Genomic DNA, 19618 nt, shown 5'->3' with positions numbered 1-19618 from the left:
AGGTAGGCGCACGTGCTGGGGAAGGTGACACTGCCCCTTCCTTCCCTGCTGGGCCTCAGATGCCACTCAGGCCTCTGGACCACCACCCCTCCTCCCCTGCAGGCCCCCAGCAGAATCAATCGCCTCCAGGCTAGATAGAATTGGGAAGGCCCAGACATGCCCTTCAGCCTCCGCCTCGGCTCTGGCTTTTCCAGAGCAGGGGCCACAGAGTCCGGACCCACGGGCCCGTTCTCTTGCCCCCAGGCACCTCGGCCCTGGAGGACTCTGTGCTTTCCTCTTTCATAGAAGCCTGAGCCACTTTGAGCTTTCCCTTTTCCGGGCCATCCGACACATGCAAGTCTGGCAAGTGCTCTATAAATACAGCTGTTAAGTTGCTGCTACCTGCAGCTTGCTAGAGAGGGAGAGGGGGGCAGCAAGTGGGGGCATGGATGAGGCAGTGGGTGAGTGGTGAGCAGATGGATGGACAGCACTGGGGGGATAATACGGTATGGGAGAGGGCAGGGAAGGTTTGGAGTGACAGAAGATTCCCGGGGGTGGATCTCCACACAGACCACCCCAAAGCTGCCATGGTACCACCCACCCCACTGGGCTGGGCCTTCCCAGGGCTGGGCCTGGCTGAGTCACCCCGAGATCCTCCAGTCATGGGGTTGCTGTCATCTTGTTCTTTCAGTTCCACCAACGTCCCCGGGAAACAGGAGGAGGCCCAGGGGTAAAAAGGGGTCCCTATTCCCTAAGCATGGCTCAGGCTGGAGCGGGGGCACCCACAGCTGTGCATGGCCTGGGGTGGGCAGCTCAGACCGGCCATGTGCATGGCCATGGCGGGCTCAGCTCTGCTTGGCTTGGCTGGAGCGGCAGTGCACGAGCCTGGTGGGTAGAAGGGTGGCATGGCACCTTCTCTTGGCTTGCAGAATTCACCTTCTGGGATTCCAAAGCTCAGAAGATGCTATGAGAACATGGTGAGCCTTGGTCCTGGCCTCCTTGACGTCCCCTAGGATTCTTCCAGAGGGGATGAGGGGGTGGAGGACGAGGAGACCAGGTAACCTCCTGGCATCCCTTCACCCTTTGTAGCAGTTGGTATTCCTGGGACCAGGCCTGTGGCTAAGTGTAGGAAGAGGGACGGGTGCTGAGAGGAGAGCAGGTGGAAATAATCTATTGTATTTCATGGTGGGAGAGAACTGACCAAGCAGCAGCTCTATGTAGGAAAAGCCTGGGGTCTTAGATAACCACAAGCTCAGTAGGGGCAGCCTTTGTTGTTCAGACTCCCTCTGGACGGCAGACTACTGGGCCCTGTCCAGGGAGGGACATGGACAGAGGGAATGTGTCCAGAGGAAGGCGCTTGAATGGCAGGGCACCAGAAATTAGCACTTAAAAATTTTTTTAATCTTTATTGAGAGAGAGACACACACACACAAAGTGAGAGTGGGGAGGAACAGAAAGAGAGGGAGAGACAGAATCCAAAGCAGGCTCCAGGCTCTGAGCTGTCAGCACAGAGCCCAACATGGGGCTTGAACTCACAAACCGTGAGTTCATGACCTGAGCTTAAGTCAGACACTTAACCGACTGAGCCACCCAGGCACCCCCACAAATTAGCACTTTAAAGGAGATTCTGAGGGAGCCGTCAGACTCTGGCCAATCCCACCCAGTAAAGCTGGAGTGGAAGCAGAAGCTTCAGGAAGGCCAGTCCAGTGAGGAGGAGCTTTATAATGGCCTGTTCCAGGTGGAACCAGCTACCTAGGAGGAAAGTGGGCTCCATGAGGCTGGAGATATTTAAGCAAGGGCATTTCAGAAGGGGTTCTTGGGGTATCTTGAGAGTTGGATGTGGTCCATGTACGATGAGGTCACAAGGAAGAAGGATTTGTAAGAAACGTGTTTGTGAAAGGAAAGAACTCAGGCAGCCAAGCTGCCTCTGGTAGACAGAGCTCTGGTCTGGGAGGCAAAGGACCTGCGTTCTGCTTCCACTTTGTCCCTGTCTTTGTGTCTGGCCTTGACCAAGGACCTGCCCCCTCTCTGAGCCTCCTCTTCCCTAGTCACCCGGTTCATGAGACTGAGGCTCAGTGAGGTTGGAGAGCATCCTGGTTCTGTGGGAGTCCCGCTGCCCTGAGTCTCTGCTTCAGCTCTAGGCCCTACCCCTGTCCTGCCCCCACCCTAGCCTGGGCTCCTGGACCCTCAGGAGCCTGTGTCCCTTCCCCAGGGCTGAATGAGTGTCTGCACAACAATGGCGGCTGCTCCCACATCTGCACTGACCTCAAGATTGGCTTTGAGTGCACGTGCCCAGCAGGCTACCAGCTCCTGGACCAGAAGACCTGTGGCGGTGAGACCCTCCTGTCACCCCCCCCCCCCCCCCCCACCAAGCAGAGGCAGATCCTCCTGCCAGTTCTGACCTGGGCTCCTCCCCACAGACATCGACGAGTGTAAGGATCCAGACGCCTGCAGCCAGATCTGTGTCAATTACAAAGGCTACTTTAAGTGCGAGTGCCACCCGGGTTACGAGATGGACACGCTGACCAAGAACTGCAAGGCCGTCGGTATGGGCACCCTAAGGTGGGGGACGAGGGGGCAGCTCTGCGAGGATACAGAAAGCAGCGTGCTTGCACATATGTGAGGAGCAGATGGGTACACATGTGCATATACACACACAGAAAGCAGGTGACACACACAGTGCTCAGACTGTAAGTATACGTCATCCACACAACACATTCCACACTAACACCCACACAGACCCCGCACAGAGCCACCCAGTGTAGCCCACAGAGACTGCACATGCACCACTCATGACGTATAGACCCAAGCTGGACCATGCGGACTACACACGCAACACGGGTAGTCCACACAAAGCGCATGACCTGGGCAGAGCTACCCGTGGGTCAGCTCAGCCAGCTGAATCCATCCTATTCCATTCTTTATAGTGAACACCTAACATTCTTGTAGGCATCGGGGATTTGGCAGGAAGCAAAACAGACACAGATCCCTGTCTGCCCTCATGGGACTTACATCCTAGTGAGTGAGACAGACCAGAAATCTGATAAGTAAACACAGTGCATGACAGATGGGGTTACCAGTAAAAGAGAAATACGAAGTGGGGAAGCGGGGAGGGAGGCCCAGGAGGGCAGTAGGTTACAGTTTCAGGTAGAGTGGTCAGGGACGCCCTCTGCTTCATGAGGAGGTGACATTTGAGTCAAGACCTGGAGCAGGTGAAGGAAGGAGCCATGCATGTATCTGCAGGAACTGCATTTCAGGCCGAAGGAACAGAAAGTGCAAAGGCCCTAATTCAGGAGCACACCTGGTGTGTTCAGGTAACAGCATGGAAGCCAGTGCAGGTAGAGCAGGGAGCATAGGGGATAAATTTGGAGAGGTGACTCGGGGCACATCACAAAGGCCTTCTAGACCGTTGTAAGGGCTGACTCTTGATTTCAGTCCAAGTCTGGGGGAAGCTTTTGAGGGGTTTGAGTCGAGGAGGGACACGGTGTGCCTTACACTTTCACAGGCTTCCTCTGGCTGCTGTGCTAGGAGGACACTGTAGGGGGCAAGGGAAGAAGCAGAGAAACCGTGTAAGTGGGTTTTGCCATAGCCCAGAAGAGAGGTGAGCGTGGCTTGGACCAGGATGTTGCAGTGCAAATAACGAGAAGCAGACAGACTGGACATACTTTGAAGGTCTGGGTTTCTTTGGAACGACAGGACTTACCAATCGAATGTGGGACGTGAGAGAAAAAAAGAGTCAAAGATGATGCTGAGGTTTTTGGCCAAACAACTGGGAAAACAGGACTGCTATTTACAGAGCTGGGAAAGACGGTGAGAGAAGCAGGTTCGGGGGAATATTAGACTGATTTCAGCATGTTAAGGGTAAGAAAACTGCTTGGACATCTAAGCAGAGGTTGTGAGGAGACAGTTGGACACAGGAGTCTGGAGTTCAGATGCACTAATACGATGCACGGTGTAGAGACTGTAACAGCACAGCAGCCACGGTAATGGACCTGTAGCCGGCAAACCCAAAAACATACCACCCCAACTGCACAGTATGCAGCACGCACATCACATCACACGTAACGTGCGGCCTGTTCTCACCCCACGTGGGATGCACGTAACCCACACCCTGAATTGTATACGTGCAGTGGCAACGCCACCCAACTGCCGCGTAATCACAGACCCCCGCAAATGAACATCTCAAGTGCAGTCACACAAAACTCAGATCATCAGCACACTGGATTCCTGTCACGGACGCAGCTCTCAGTAAAAGTCGCCTCAAGATAACCCCTTAAGCCCACTCCTGCCTTCCGCAACATAGTGCCCCTGCTATCGTTTTGGGATGAGGAAAATCGCACAGTCAATGGCAGGGCCTTGAGGTTGGCTTTCCTTCTTTCTCCTTCCTGCACCTGGCGTCCTGTTTTTCTGCGCTCTCTTTCAGTACCACACCCTCCCTCTCACTCCCACCCTGCTCCATCCACACATGGGTCACGGGCCCAGGCCCCATGTGGCTCCGTGCCAGTCCTGCCCTGCCCCCAGGGAACACATCAGCTTGGCACAGATGCACAGTGACAGGGACCGGGTGGCCTGCAGAAGTGTCAGCTGAAACACAGGGAGAAGGCCCAGGCAACTCCAGGGACACGTGTTGCCGCTCAGACAGTGCTGGTACCTGAGAGTGGCCGGATACATCTAAAAACAGGCTGGAGAAGTGGCAGCCAGTTAGGTGCTAGTCCTAACAGGCCTGTGGCACAGCGGTCCTCACACTGAGTAGCCAGTAATGTCTGGGTCACTAGTGAGCTTCCTAAAATATAATCCTAAATCTAAAAATGGGTTTTGTGTGTGCACGGGCTGTCATGTGTTGTCTCTGTTGCACGTATATGATCTGTGCCATAACACGCATCCCACCCCTGCTACCGGCTCAGAATAAAGTACAAACTCTACACCCAGCTCACGGGACTCTTCGAAATCTGGCCCCTGGCAACCGCTGAAGCTTCCTCTCTTGCCACGTCCCCGCACACACTGTGCCTAAACTGAAGACTCACGATGACCTCCCCGAGTCTCACCTCTTCCAACTCTCCCCCTAGTTCTGACGTCTGTCCTCACACTGTAGCCTCAGTCTTCTTTCTAGAACACTTAATGCTCATGTTGCCCCTTGAACTATTGCAGTGGGGCCCTTCACAGGGGAGTTGGGGAGCAGCGCGTGCTAGGTAGAGGGGACCACTTTAGCAAAGGCCCGAGGTGGCCAAACTCTGCCATGGCTCGGTAATGACGGGTGGTCTGGTGGCTGGAATCGAGGTGTGTTAGGGGATGATTGATGAGGCTGGAAGGGTTGCTTGGGGTCGCACCACAGGAGGCCTTCAGTGTGAGCCTGACGAAGTGGGCAGTCATAGAAGATTTGGGGGGAGTTTGTGTCTAATAAAGAGAAGGAAAATCCTTCTGTTATACATGGTACTTTGTACCTATGCTCTTCATACCTATATTTCATCTGCTCCTCTGAGCTGTGAGGCAGGAATTGCACCCCTCGCCCCGTTTTATAGGAAAATTAGGCCTCACCCAAGCCATCAAGTGGCAGTTCCCTGCCTTTTGCACTGACCTTTTCTCTCAACCTTCCTGCACGGCAGCCGGCAGAAGCCCGTCCCTGATCTTCACTAACCGGCATGAAGTGCGGAGGATCGATCTGGTGAAGCGGGACTACTCACGCCTCATCCCCATGCTCAAGAATGTCGTGGCGCTGGATGTGGAAGTTGCCACCAATCGCATCTACTGGTGTGACCTCTCCTACCGCAAGATCTACAGGTGAGCAGTGCCAGGCCTGGGCAGGAGTGGGGGCCTGAGAGAGGGAGAGGAATGGTAGCCTCTGTGCCCCGCCCACCCCCACCTTGAGTATCCCTCAGGACGGACTGGGACTTGGGAAAGGACGTGCGATCACCATGGATACGGAGCTGCCAGACCTCCTTCTCCTGGGCTGGCCTGGGCTGGCCTGGGCTGAGAGCTCTGTTGGGAGAGCAGCTCAGAGCCCCAGGCACCTGGGCCTGACTGACCTCTGGTGGCCTGGTGGGGCAGAGCAAGACACAGGAAATGTTCCACTGGGGCAGAAAGGAAGACTTTCTGACTTTGGTGAGGACTTTTTTTTTTTTTTTAATGTTTATTTATTTTTGAGAGAGACAGACAGAATGCAAGCAGGGAAGTGCAAAGAGGGGGGTTGGACACAGAATTCGAAGCAGGGTCCAGGCTATGAGCTGTCAGCACAGAGCTCGACATGGGGCTCGAACTCACAGACTGCAAGATCATGACCTGAGCTGAAGTAGGACCCTTAACTGACTGAGCCACCCAGGCGCCCCTGGTGAGGACTTTTAAAAGCAACTCGTGTATCTGTGTGTTGGATTCTGGGGATGACTGAGGTTGACTCGGTCAAAGATGACTTCAACCTGGTCCTGCCTGGAGGATCATAACATAGTATCATAACATAGTGACATCTATTGTGGTGATCTTGAGAGAAAAGTACAGAGGGGGGCCTCTTACCCAATATGGGGCACCCTTCCTGGCTGGCACTACCCGCAGTCTGATGCCATAGTCAGTGGACTTTGGCTCTCCAGAAGTCCTCACACAACATGAGGAGGTCCTCTCGTAGGTCTTTCTCAAATACCACAAGCCTGCCTCCCTGCATGCCTGGGCTCCCCTTTAGACGTCATGTCCTTTGTTTGTCCTGAGATCCACATGGCAGAACTGCTGATGACCAGGCATGGGGTAGACTGTTAAAAGAACGATTGGATGGATGGATGGATGGATGGATGGATGGATGGATGGATGGATGGAGGCAGATCTATCAATTCCTACTCACGGACAATTTGATGCCTACCACACCCCCAACATACAGACACATACTCAGTTCACACACACAGAAGCAGCTAGAACTGTGCCTGCCCAACAGTTATGCCTGGAAGAGGCAGGATTTGATGACAGACTACCTATTCTGGGGGTTTCCAGTTTCTGGCTTGGAAGGTTTTGTGGGCAGTGATGCCATTCTCTGAGATCTTAGCAGTAGAGGAGGGTGGGGTTGGGGGGGGTTGCCCATTCAGGCTGGCTGAGGGGAGGGGAATGGGGTGGGCAGTTTTGGACATGAGTTCCAGGTGTCCATGGGACATCTGAGAGGAGCCATCTGCCTTTATAGTCTGGAGCTTAAGAGAGTTGTCACAATGGGAGAGCCAGAGTTCTGGGTGGCAGTGGGCACTATGGAACTAATTAACTAGAGAGAGGACATGGGGGAGAAGAGAGCCTTGGGAAGAACAGCATTTGGGAGACAGAGAGTCCTATTAGTGTTGCCTCTTGAGTGTCTACTGTGTTCTCAGCCCCTATTCTCCATTCTCACTGGCACAGCCTTCCTGCACACTCTTCATGTCTCACCCGGATGCTGTAATGGCCTCCTAGCCAGTCTCCCTGCCTTCACTCCCTCCCTTTCCAGTGCATCAGTGCCACAGTGATCTAACATGCCTCTCTGGCCATGTCCTCTGACCTTTTCAATGACTCCCTCCAGAATAAAATCCTCACTGCTTAGCATGGCCTGCAGAGCCTGTCAGGTTGTGGCCCCTGCCCACATGTACTTCCAGTCTGTATCCCACATACTCAGCTCTACCCCCACCGAATACCTCACTATTCCAGAACACATACCTCTGGGCACTTGAACATGCTATTCCTTCTGCTTTCTGTTCCTTGTGCTCCTAGCAAACTACTCTTTCAGGACTCAACTACAGAGCCTTCTGCAGCCCTCCAGGATCATGGAGTCTCCATTTCTCTGCTGCTCTAGTCTCTGATGCTTTCCGTAGTCACATTGCACTGTAATTACCTGTCTGTAAATTCCCGTCCCCCACTAACCTGAGCTCCTCCAGCCCAGAGGCTGTAGCTGACTCAAGCCTGTATGCTTGCCTTGGTGGCCCAGGAAATGTGTTGAATAGGAAGTAGCCAAGTTCCTCTCAAATCCACTGTCATGGCCTAGAGGGAATTGAGAGAGGGAGAGGGCACCCAGGCAGCTCCAGATGGACCCGTGGCTGGAACACCTGCCCCACGGCCAGCTCTGGTTGCTCCTAGCGCCTACATGGACAAGGCCAGCGACCTGGCAGAGCAGGAGGTCCTCATTGACAAGCAGCTGCACTCTCCAGAGGGCCTGGCGGTGGACTGGGTCCACAAGCACATCTACTGGACTGACTCGGGCAACAAGACCATCTCAGTGGCCACAATTGATGGAAGCCGCCGATGTACTCTCTTCAGCCGTGACCTCAGTGAACCCCGGGCCATCGCGGTCGACCCCCTGAGAGGGTGAGTGTCCCCACCTAGACTTCCCATTCCCCCACCAGTGGCACTGAGTCCTGGTGTGTCTGTCACAAGAGCTTTCTTGAAGACTTTGGACGGCCCTGAGCTGCTCAGACAGCCCAAGAGAAGAAAGCCCATGTGGGTCCCTCAGACTATCAACCCCTGACCAGGGGTTCCTTGGGCGTCGGTCCCAGGTTTCTCCTGGACTCCACTGCTTGCCCATCATATCATAGAATCAGAGCATGTCAGAGCAGAATCGGGCTCCAGAGATTGCCTAGTAGAAGCTCCTGGGGCAGGAAGTCTTTCCTCAGGCTGCTGCATGCCACAGGTGGGCATCTGGTGGCCGCTCCCTTGCTCCCAGGAACAGGGTTTCCCACTGGGGCTGTTTCATTTCAAGACAGCTCTGCCCACTAGAGTGTTTCAGATCTTTTCTCACATTCCCAAATCTGCCTAACTTTGACTTTCTGCATTGGCCTCTGGAGTTACATCAAACATGTCTACTCCCTGCCCTGCATGACAGCCAGCAAGACAGGAGGACCAAGATCACTGGGTCTGCTCTGCTCCAGGCTGCCCACCCCTGTGCCCAGAGTGCCCTGGGCCCCTCACCACCCAGGCTGCCCTGATCTGGCCACACCTCCCTTTTGGGGGTAGAGATTCTGAGCAGAGCAGGCCCCCTCCCTCCCTTCCTCAGTGGGGATGTCCTGAGAGGGCATGGTTTTCGGCAGCTGTGTCGTATTAAGTTTACAAGGATCACTAGCTTCTTCCAATTACTGATTCCTTAATTGTTAAACAGGGATAAGAAAATCCTCTTCTTCCAGTGAGGACAGCTGGGGGCCAGGGTGGCCACTTGAGAGAATGTGTGAGGCCCCGGGCAGTGACTTGACAGCCGCCATTTAATGAACACGCATAGGTGGACCCCACACAGGACCAGGCACCCTACAGATGCTCAGCTGTCTCACGTAGCCCCCACTTCAGCCCTGCTCCCTGTATGCTTCCCCCCGACATAGTTATACCCAGCTCATCTCCAGCCCATTATGGATCTGTCAGGCTCCCAGCAGGAAACCCACCGCATACTCAAATTAAGATCATTTGAGGAGGGCTTAACAAGGGAATTATTTTACAGAGGCATGGATGAGATCTAATGCACTGTACCTAACAGTGCACTGAGGGGCAGGAGCAGGGAGGAGTACTTGGTCCAGGAAGGAAAGAGGGTCACCTTCAGAGCAGTAGCCAGCCGGAGGCAACTTTGTAGAGAGGAGTCCAGAACAAATATCCTGATCTCAGTGTCTCCCTCCCTCTGCTCAAATATTTTGCCGAATGCACCTGGAAGCCAGGAGGCTAGGGAGCCAGGCCCACTGATGTGGTTCGCACATGGGTCAGTTTTTTGGTGTACAGAGCAGAACGGGGATGAGTGAAGAGCGAATCCAAAGTGGCTGACAGAAAATATCCAGGGCAACCACTCGGCCCCCCGAGCCCAGAGTCGGCCTTGGCTTGACACCTGGTTTCAGCAAAGGCAGTTTTGGGGAGAATTGAGCACACAGGCTCTCGAGTTCCACTTGAGTTTGTATTTAAATGTGAAGGCTGGCTCCACTGCTCATGAGCAGTGTGATCCGAGGTAAGTCAGCCCCTCTGAGCCACAATTTACTCATCTATAAAATGGAACTAATAATGAAAACATTACTTTATTCAGCAAATATTAAATAAGAGCTTGTTCTGTATCACGCATGAGCCACCTGCCGGGTACACAATGAGGCACAAGACAGACGAGCCTGCCCTTGGTGGAGCTTATAGACTAGTGGGGAAAATAGACAGTGAAATACACCAAACTACTCAAATGTGTACATAAATAAACTGATTGGGTAAGTGCTAGGAAGGAAAGATCCTGTGCTTTGAGAGATAATAACAGGGTAAGCCTACTCACAGAGGAAGGTTTTGTACTGAAGAGATGTGTAACTGAGAAGTAACCAGGGGAAGAGCGGAGGAGGCCCGAGGCTCTGTGATGGCCTGTCTGACAAAGAAGCTTAGTTCCTGCCCTGGAGGAACTAAGGAGCCCCATGGGGAGGTGTGGGGTTTGGAAGGGTGGGGATGATGGCAGAAGAGACAATCAAAGAGGTAGGCAGGGGCCTGATGATGCAGAGCTCTGTCAGCTGTGGTAAGGATTTGGGGTTTTATTTTAAGGGCAATAGGAGAAGCCGCCGTAAAGTTTAAAAACTGGAGAGTGACAACTTGTTTCCATTTTTGAAGGCTCATTTGCCTGCTCTGTGGGGACTGGATTAGAGGGGCAGTGATGACTGCATTTGTAAGTATGTGAGGTGAAACCACTCAGCTCAGTGCCTGCCACACAAGTAGGTACTCCATAAACGGCACAGAGTAGGTACTCAATAAATGTTCAAGAAAGAAGAGAGAGAAACCCTGGACAGAGTTCTAGCTGTGTGACCCTGGGTAAGCTGTCCACTTTCTCCTCTGCACACCAGGAAAGTAAGAGAGGGTTGACAAGGGCCTTTTTTGCTTTGGCCTCTTGGACTCTGGTTAGAGCTGCCAGAAGTGGGAGAAAGGGGCTCACAGGGGTGCAACGGAGGCCGGATGAGCTCTCCGTGAATACAGGCTTCCCCAGGCTCTCAGATGAGGGGAAGCTAACGCATCTGCTACCTGTTAGATTTGATGATGGTTCCAGTGGATTTCAGAGCCCTTCCCAGTTCCCATCACGCGCAATCTTCAACATTCAGTGGGTCATTGAGTGCCGTGACATAGACAGCCCTAACCCTGTCCCCTGACAACAAGCACAATTGAGTTCTTCTTTCTTTTAGGTTCATGTATTGGTCTGACTGGGGGTACCAGGCCAAGATCGAGAAGTCTGGGCTCAATGGTGTAGACCGGCAAACGCTGGTGTCAGACAACATTGAATGGCCCAATGGAATCACCCTGGGTGAGCCCTGCCTTCCCTGGATTGGGGGCCTGTCCTACTACCTGATCCTGACCACCGTCTGGAGCTCCATGGGTTTTGTTTCTGTACCCGCTAATAGTGCCAGTGCCTGTATTTCCTGACGGTTGCCCCAGGCTGGCCTCAGTCTGAGGCCAGGCCCAGAAATATGGGTAGGGAAGAGGGCACAGAGAAGCAGAGATCCTGGTTGGGGTCCCAAACTCAAGACCCCATCCTCTGTCCCCTTTCTCCTCCCCAAGATTTGCTGAACCAGCGCTTATACTGGGTAGACTCCAAGCTGCACCAACTCTCCAGCATTGACCTCAGCGGAGGCAACAGAAAGATGCTGATTTCCTCCCCTGACTTCCTGAGCCACCCTTTTGGGATAGCTGTGTTTGAGGTGAGCCCCGTGACAGGAGACGTGGCCCTATCAGGAAACTGAAGCCTAGAAAAGCCTTATTCAAACCGATCAGCTCTCTGAGACTTCTCTAAATGGAGACAAAGGGATAGGGAAGCCAAATGTGTACACAATGTGTGAGCTCCCTGCAGACAAAGGCCTCTCAGGCTCTTGTCCTGTGTTCCCTTCCCAAGACCTCTTTCAGAGCCCTTCTCATGGGTAAGTTGCTAGACCATGTGTGTTTCCTCTCTGTACCCTCAGCACCTGGCACTGTAACCCCCATATACAGAAGTACCCAATAAAGGGAGAGAGGGAAGAAGGAATATACATTTCCATAAAACCTACTGTTAGAAATAGCCTGAGAGGTGCTGTTCAGTTCAGCACACTTTCACTGACCTTTGCTGGGCCCTGGGGTCACAGAAGTGAGTCGGACACCATCTCGGCCCTCGTAAAGCTCCCCAGAGGGTGAAGAGTCAAGACCCTCCTGAACCTGTGTTCTGACCCTAACAACCTTTCTCCTCGGGGAACGAGGAAGCCAGAACCAACCAAGGTCTCACACACCTATTTCTTCCCCTAAACTAATTCTGCCACCAAGGGGAGGGAAAGCAAGGGGACACTGGTCTATGGTGGGCATTGGCAATATCTGCTTGGAGTGACCTCACTCAGCACTGCTCTGAAATTGTGGGCAAAGCCCCACCTTCAAGTCCAGCCCCTGCTTCGAAAGACAGGTGTGTTCAGACATGTATGTGCTTGTGTATATATGTGGCATGTACATGTATGGTGTATGTGCATACGTATACATGAATGCATCCACTTAAAATTGTGCCTGTCTCTATGTGCTCATGCTTGTGAATATGTAAATGTGTATACCAATACTTAGTTAAGTGTTTATGTAGGTACAAGCGTGCCTTTGTGTGTGTAGATGAACATAGGGGTATGTGTCCAGATCTGTGCATGAGGCTGCATGGTTATACCTATAAATATGGATTTGCCTACAGATGCACCTGTAGTCTTATATGAACTAAGCACTGGATGTGTATGTGTCTATAACCAGAAGCCGTAGGACAGCCTTGCAGGGAATAAGTCCTCAGCAGCTCATACATCCCCTCCAATCTTGGTCCCAGGCCCCAGTAATGGTAACAGCTATAAAGACCCAACCTTCGGTTTCTTCTGGACTCCAGGAAGCAGACCTAGCTCAGCATTAATGAGCAGTCTCCAGGCCAAGGCCCAGAATCAACAAATAGCCCTCTGTGACAGAAGGAAACGAGAGTATATGCCACAGACTAGAGGCTGAGTGTCCCCCTGCGAATCTGTGGGCAGGAGAGCTCAGGGGAGATGGCAGGGCAGTTCTTGTGACTGTGGTTTGGGGCCAGGCCCTCAGACTTACGCTCTAGCCTCCCATCCTCTGCATCTGTACCCTACAGGACAAGGTGTTCTGGACAGACCTGGAGAATGAGGCCATTTTCAGTGCAAATCGGCTCAATGGCCTGGAAATCTCCATCCTAGCTGAGAACCTCAATAACCCACATGACATTGTCATCTTCCATGAGCTGAAGCAGCCAAGAGGTGAGCCTTCCCTGGTCCCAGGACCCCTGCCCTTGTCCTCTCCCTCCCCTGGGTAGGCTGCATTCACGTTCGTGTAATGTAATGTCTCAGCACACCCAGAAGGTATAGCAACAGTCCCTCTCATTGGTAGAGTGCTTCGCTGTCACATATTTTCTCTCATTTCCTTCAGCTCTTGGTGAAATAAGGCCGGGCATAAAAAATATATAAAGCCCTATTTTTGCCTACAAAGAACAGGTATTACTTTTCCCATTTAACAACAGAGGAAACTGGCTCAGAGAGGTAAAATAATTTTAGCGGGTGGCACAACTGAAACCCAAACTCAGGTCTATCTGATTTCAAGAGCTCCTTCACCATGAAGGAACACATTGCTTCTCATTTATTATGTGTACCCATTTTGCAGTAGTGTGAGCTAACGTATCCTAGGGCCATAGCAGTCCAGCTTGTTGGTTGGGAATAGAAGCCAGGAATCCTGCTACTAGGTTGTCCCGTCCTCTATCAGTAGGATATAGTACTAAGTCTAACTGTAACTGAGGTGTGGGTGCCAGGTGACAGTGGGAAGGCACAGTGGGGAAAGGAGATAAGCTTGGTGCCTGATTCTAGACCTAGAAATTTAAGTAAGAAATAGACATGGGACGCCTGGGTGGTTCAGTCGGGTTAAGCATCCGATTTCGGCTTCAGACCATGCATGATCTCACGGTTTGTGAGGTCAAGCCCTGAATCGGGCTCTGTGCTGACAGCTCGGAGCCTGGAGCCTGCTTCAGATTCTGTGCCCCTCTCTCTCTCTCTCTCTCTCTCTCTCTCTCTCTCTCTCTCTCTCTGCCCCTCCCCTGCTTGTACACATACTCTCCATCAAAAATAAATAAATAAAACATTTAAAAAGAAAAAAAAGAAATAGACGTGGCATGTGGCAGAGGGGGGAAACAGGCTTTGGAATTTGATAGACTTCAGTTTATTTATTTATTTAAAAAAAATTTTTTTAATGTTTAGTCATTTTTGAGAGAAAGAGAGACAGAGGGCATGAGTGGGTGAGGGACAGAGAGAGAGAGAGAGAGGGAGATACAGAATCTGAAGCAGGCTCCAGGCTCTGAGCTGTCGGCACAGCCCGACACAGGGCTCGAACCTACAAACCGCGAGATCAGGACCTAAGCCAAAGTCGGACGCTCAACCGACTGAGGCACCCAGGCACCCTGATAGACCTCAGTTTAAATCCTATCTCTAAAATCCCTAGAGTTATAACTTAGACGATTTTTTTCTCTTTGAAACTGGGTGTCTTTTATCTGTCAGTCTGGGGCATACACCCACCTCTCTGAGTTGTCAGGATTGAATGAAAGTGTGGGGGTAAAACACCAGACACACTGCTGGAAGGTGCCCAGTAAAAGGAGAGAAAGCTTTTTGATCAAGCCGAGTGGGAAGGGGCTCATCCTCAGGAGAAGGGAGGAACTGGCATGCCTTACCTTTGCTCCAACTCTGTCTCTGTCTCTGTGCCGTTAGCTGCAGATGCCTGTGAGCTGAGTGCCCAGCCCAATGGAGGCTGTGAGTACCTGTGCCTTCCTGCTCCTCAGATCTCCAGCCCCTCTCCCAAGTACACGTGTGCCTGTCCTGACACAATGTGGCTGGGCCCAGACATGAAGAGGTGCTACCGAGGTAAGCAGACCTACCAGGAGGGCTGGCCCCTGGCAGTGCGAGACCCCCCTCCTGCTAACACCCTCCATGGGCTTCTGGGATGACATATGCTCCTGGTTTTCCTCTGTCTTTTCTGCTTATTGTCTCTTCTTTACCTTCCTTGTATGCTGGTTTTCCCTAGGGTCCATCTGAGGCTTTCTCCTCTTACTTCCAAGAAAAATGCACGTATACATACGACATTTTAAATTCAGTTTCAGGGGGTTTCTGGAACCCCTTAAAGACCTGAAATTAAGAACCTTTGACCCCTATGGCTTCAGTTACTGTTTATATGCAGGTGACTCTGAGCTTGCCTCTTCCTCACCTAGAACTTAACACAAGAAGAAGCCCTTTTGTGATACGATTGAGACTAATAGTCATGACTTCGGCCATACAAGTTTATATTCAACGTTCAGTCTTGATACAGGGCCAAGGCCTTTTGTTTGAACATAAATCTGCTGCATCATTTGGGATTTCCATGTTCCACTTTGTTTAAAGTGGAGTGAGAATTTCGACCTAGCAGGGTAATAATATGCATGTAAAATCCTTGTAGATTTGTGTGATTTCCCCTACTCCCAATCTTTTACAGTGGTCTTCCCACACCTAATTCTATAGTCTTGCTTTAATGACTTGTCTTCATCAAATCAGTGTGCAGTATAAACCTGAAGTGCTTGGGATTCAGCTAAAGAAAAGGTCATATTCCATTCAGGAGGTTTAGGGAAGGCTTCCCAGAAGTGGCATTTGAGCTGAGCCATGAGGATGAGTTCATAAGTATAATTCATAGAGGCAAAAAGTTAGACATAAGGCAACAAAAACTCTCTGTCCAAGTGACCTCCACGGTGTTTCCCCTCCAGCACCTCAATCTACCTCAACTACGATGTTAGCTCCTACCACAACGAGGACACTAGCCGACACTGCAAGAGCCCCTGGGACCACTGTCCACAGCCTCACCTCCCAGAACCACAGCACAGAGACACCAAGCCTGGCAGCTGTGGTCCCCAGCTCAGTTAGTGTCCCCAGGGCTCCAAGCATCAGCCCATCTACCCCAAGCCCTGCGACCAGCAACCACTCCCAGCACTGTAAGTAAATGAGTTCTGTGTTCTTTCATGATGGGGGGATATGTGGGAAGACGAGATCATATCACAACAGAATATTGGACCTCGCTGAGGAAGCAGGTGGAGGTGCCCACCTACAATTTAAAAGTCTTAGGTGCCACTAACTTGTAGAGGGCCTTGCAAGAAGCCACTTCCTATCTCTTAGCCTCAGTTTCCTCACCTACAAAGTGGGAAGAATAATTACCCTTACCCTACATGCTTCACAAGACCACTAGGACAGACAAAGAAGGCGGTGTAAACAGAAGTGCTCACGTACACAGTCTCTTCTGTCACTGGGTGTGTGTTTCATGCGTTACTGACGTGTATGAGGGCGTGTCCCCCACATTTGGAAACCTCAGAAGCTCTGGTCTCGGTTCTTAGCCCTCTCGGCAGGTTCCCCATATAGTAATATCCATAACCATGGTCTGCTTGTGCCTCTTTCCAAACCCTGGCATGAAAATAAGTAAGTTTAGCACTTATTAAATCATTGGGAGCAGTAATTGTCACTGCTAGAAACGTTCTGTCTCATTGGCCAGCAAATACCTTTTTAATTGAGTCACCTGCCAGGGGGAGTTCATTTAAGATAAACCATCTTTTAAATTCTCATCCCACACGTGGCCTGGGAGCCAGGCGGCTCAGCAGCACCTTTCTCATCGGACCCATTTTGCCGGCAGAAGCTGGGTTTCCAGAGCAGAGCACTCATCTTGAAGTTTGGAGAGGCACGTGGCACCTGGGTGAATTCCAGTTCCTGTCACCTGGGGCACAGCCTCCAAGCAGAGAGTCTCCCCATTGGCTTCACGCCGCTCTGGGCTTTGCTGTGGCTGTCGGGCGCTTGCTCATGTGCAGCAAGGGGGTGGCGGCCCTTCCAAGCTGTGCTATCCCCCCCTTTTCTCCCCGTAACACTTAGGTTGCCTTAGAGTAACTTGGAGAAACGGGCGCGCCGTGAGGGTGGCATCCGGGCCATTGCCGGGACAATCGTCTGCCCTCTTGGAGCGAGTGTAGCTGGTGAAGGCCCTCTTCACACCTCAGAGGGCCATCAGTGGATCTGAAAAAACTGCTTTGTAAACTAAAAAGTGCTATAGAGATGTTATCATGAAGACAGTTTTAAGAGTGGAAAAGATGGCACAGCATACTTTAAAAATACAGTACATTTTCCGAGCCCTTTTCAGTTTAGAACGTGCTTTTATATACCTTATTTAGGCCTCGAAACACCCCCCACCCAACCCCCCACCCACTTTGAACCAGGCAAGGCTGTGCCAGGCATTGTGCTAAGTAAGGATTCTACATGAATTCTCTCACTTAATCTTCGCAGGATCCAGAGGAGGTAGGTAACTTGCCCACACAAGTAGGTAACCTGCCCAAACCCAGGAGTCTGTGCCGTTGATTCCACTATGTTATGTCGCATCCCAATTTAATTCCTTATTGAAAATAAGCTGGCAATGCAGATGGACAAACAGACCACCGAAACAACAGAGACCAAGGAACAGATACCAGCTGGCAAAGGCAGTTGCCCCAGTCGGTCAGCAACATGGAGACCTAAGTGCTCACTGTGCCAGGCACACCCCCCAGCTTCCTACACTGTGATACTGTGGAAAGGGTAAGAGACTTGGAGCACAAGTCCTGGGTTTGGGTCCCAGCTCTGCTGGACAGTCACTCTCTCTTGAGTCCCTAGAACCCCAGTAAGACTCTGTTTCCCCATGTGTGAAAGGGAGATAACCTCTGTCCTGCTCACCTCAAGGGAGTTTTGATAGGATCTGGAAAGACTACATTGTTCGGCATTAGCCAGGATCATCACTTTGGAATGAGGGCAGGAAGCAGTTGGGCAATTCTTACAGTGTGAGGCCAGCAAGGACTTGGGTGACAGAGCATCGTTCTGCACATTTGTGTTTTGCAGATGGGAATGAAGGTGGCAAGATGGGCTCAACAGTCACTGCTGCTGTCATTGGGATCATCGTGCCCATGGGTGAGTGTGGCCCCGAGTTACTGTGGAAAAGAGAGAACCGGTGCTCCGGGTCTGGGGAAAAGCACTAGAAAGGCCAAGCACTTAGCACACGGACCTGTCTCATTGACTTTTTCTGTCCCGGCAGCCTTCCCACCCACTTCCCAGTCCTATAATTTGGTTTCTTAGCTTGGCACACAAGGCCCCTCAGGACCTGACCCCAGGCAGCCCCCAGTGCACCCCTGCTCCCCACTATTCACACTCTGCATGCCAGCCATGTGAAGGCAGACTGTAGGCTCCATGGGGACAGGGCTGGAGCTTCTCTTGCTCGCCACTCTCCCCAGCTGCTTGCAGTGGCTGGCACGTGGTAGGAAATAAAGTATTTGTTGAATGAATGAGGAGAGCTGCTTGCCATTCCTTTAGTAGATCATGCTATTTTGCTCTCTTTCTGTTTGGTTTTCAACAAACATTTATCAAGCAGCTGCGAGGTACCAGCCTCTGTGAGGTGGAAGGAAGGTGATTAAAAATGACTAAAACATGGTTCTTGTCCTCCAAATGTTTAGTCTTGTCGGAGAGATACACATAACAGATAATTTTGATTATGTCAGGGGAAGTCCTAAAACAAAGCCATATGTGGTCCAGTGGAAGTGCTGAAGAAGTGCTTAACTTGGAATCGGTACGGAAGGTTTCCTAGTGGAAATGATAATGTGAGCTGAGTCAGCCAAATGAAGAAGAATCCAGAGCAACCTGAGCAGTGATAACAGCATGAAGTAAAACCAGCACCGGGAAATAGCATGGGGAGGGGAGAGAGTGGGTTTGGAACTAGAAGTTCGATATGGCCACAATATAACATTTAATCCTCACGGAGAACCAAGGAGGCCGATTTATTCTCTCGCCTCCCGCTGTTCACATAGCATCCTGAATATGCCGTGTCTTATACCCGTCTCATCTCTTGGTGGGATCTTTGAATTGCAACTGTCCATTCGCAAGTTGATCTCCCTGGCTTGCCCACAAGCACCTCAAGGACAGGGACTTTGCCCATTTATCCTGGGAGTCCTCAGTATGGTGGTGAGCCAGTGAGTGAATGTTTTAAAAACTTCTACTCCGGGCAAGGGACTGTGCCAAGTGCCAAGGACCCAGGGAAGAAAAAGATAAAAAAGACTTTAAGAGCTTTCAGTCTTTAGTCAGACTTAGTCATAGAAAGTGATACAAGAGAGGTGTTAACACGTATCACAATGTGCTGTAATAGAAGCGCGATGCCCGGCAGAGGAGAGGGGATGGTACTTCTGGAGAAGATGCCATTTGAATTGGCCTTGAAAGTCTTCAACACTAAAGATGATGGAGAGACTACTTCAGGCCGATTTGGAGTAGAGTGAGTGGAAAATACTCTGAAGGTTGCTTAGTGAAAGAGAAATCAAGCCCTTTCCTGACATATTCTGTTCTATAGAAGGGCTTGTATATGCGCCTTCCCTGATACAATACACTCTGATATGATTAATATTTTTAATTTCTGCTCATCTGAGAGGTTAAAGATGAATATTCTTTCTCTCATATTTCCCTATGAGGTAGAGTATCTTTTCATAAGCTTAATGGCCATTTATATTTCATCCTTAATGAATTGCTTATTCACAGTCTTGTTTTTCTGTTGGTTCTGGTTCTTATTCTTACTTATTTGTAGAAATATTTATACATGATGAATATTAAACCTTTGTAATATATGTGACAAATATTTTCTCCCATACTGCCTCTTGATTTATAAATGTGTTCGTGGTATC

At 51.1% G+C, this 19618-nt stretch overlaps 1 protein-coding gene across 1 annotated transcript in view; it reads left to right on the top strand.

Annotated features, from left to right (window-relative positions):
- LRP8 (LDL receptor related protein 8) overlaps nucleotides 1-19618 on the top strand; it is a 76945-nt gene that overhangs the window by 50010 nt on the left and 7317 nt on the right. Inside the window, 10 exon segments of the mRNA XM_030326157.1 lie at nucleotides 2192-2311; nucleotides 2400-2525; nucleotides 5583-5757; nucleotides 8047-8274; nucleotides 11076-11194; nucleotides 11449-11588; nucleotides 13010-13151; nucleotides 14643-14795; nucleotides 15665-15889; nucleotides 17799-17867. Coding sequence (XP_030182017.1) covers nucleotides 2192-2311; nucleotides 2400-2525; nucleotides 5583-5757; nucleotides 8047-8274; nucleotides 11076-11194; nucleotides 11449-11588; nucleotides 13010-13151; nucleotides 14643-14795; nucleotides 15665-15889; nucleotides 17799-17867 — 1497 coding nt within the window.

This window comes from Lynx canadensis, chromosome C1, assembly GCF_007474595.2.
Source record: "Lynx canadensis isolate LIC74 chromosome C1, mLynCan4.pri.v2, whole genome shotgun sequence".
Taxonomy (NCBI): domain Eukaryota; kingdom Metazoa; phylum Chordata; class Mammalia; order Carnivora; family Felidae; genus Lynx; species Lynx canadensis.
Note: the sequence above shows the minus strand (reverse complement) of the source record. Positions and strands in the feature narration are given on the sequence as shown.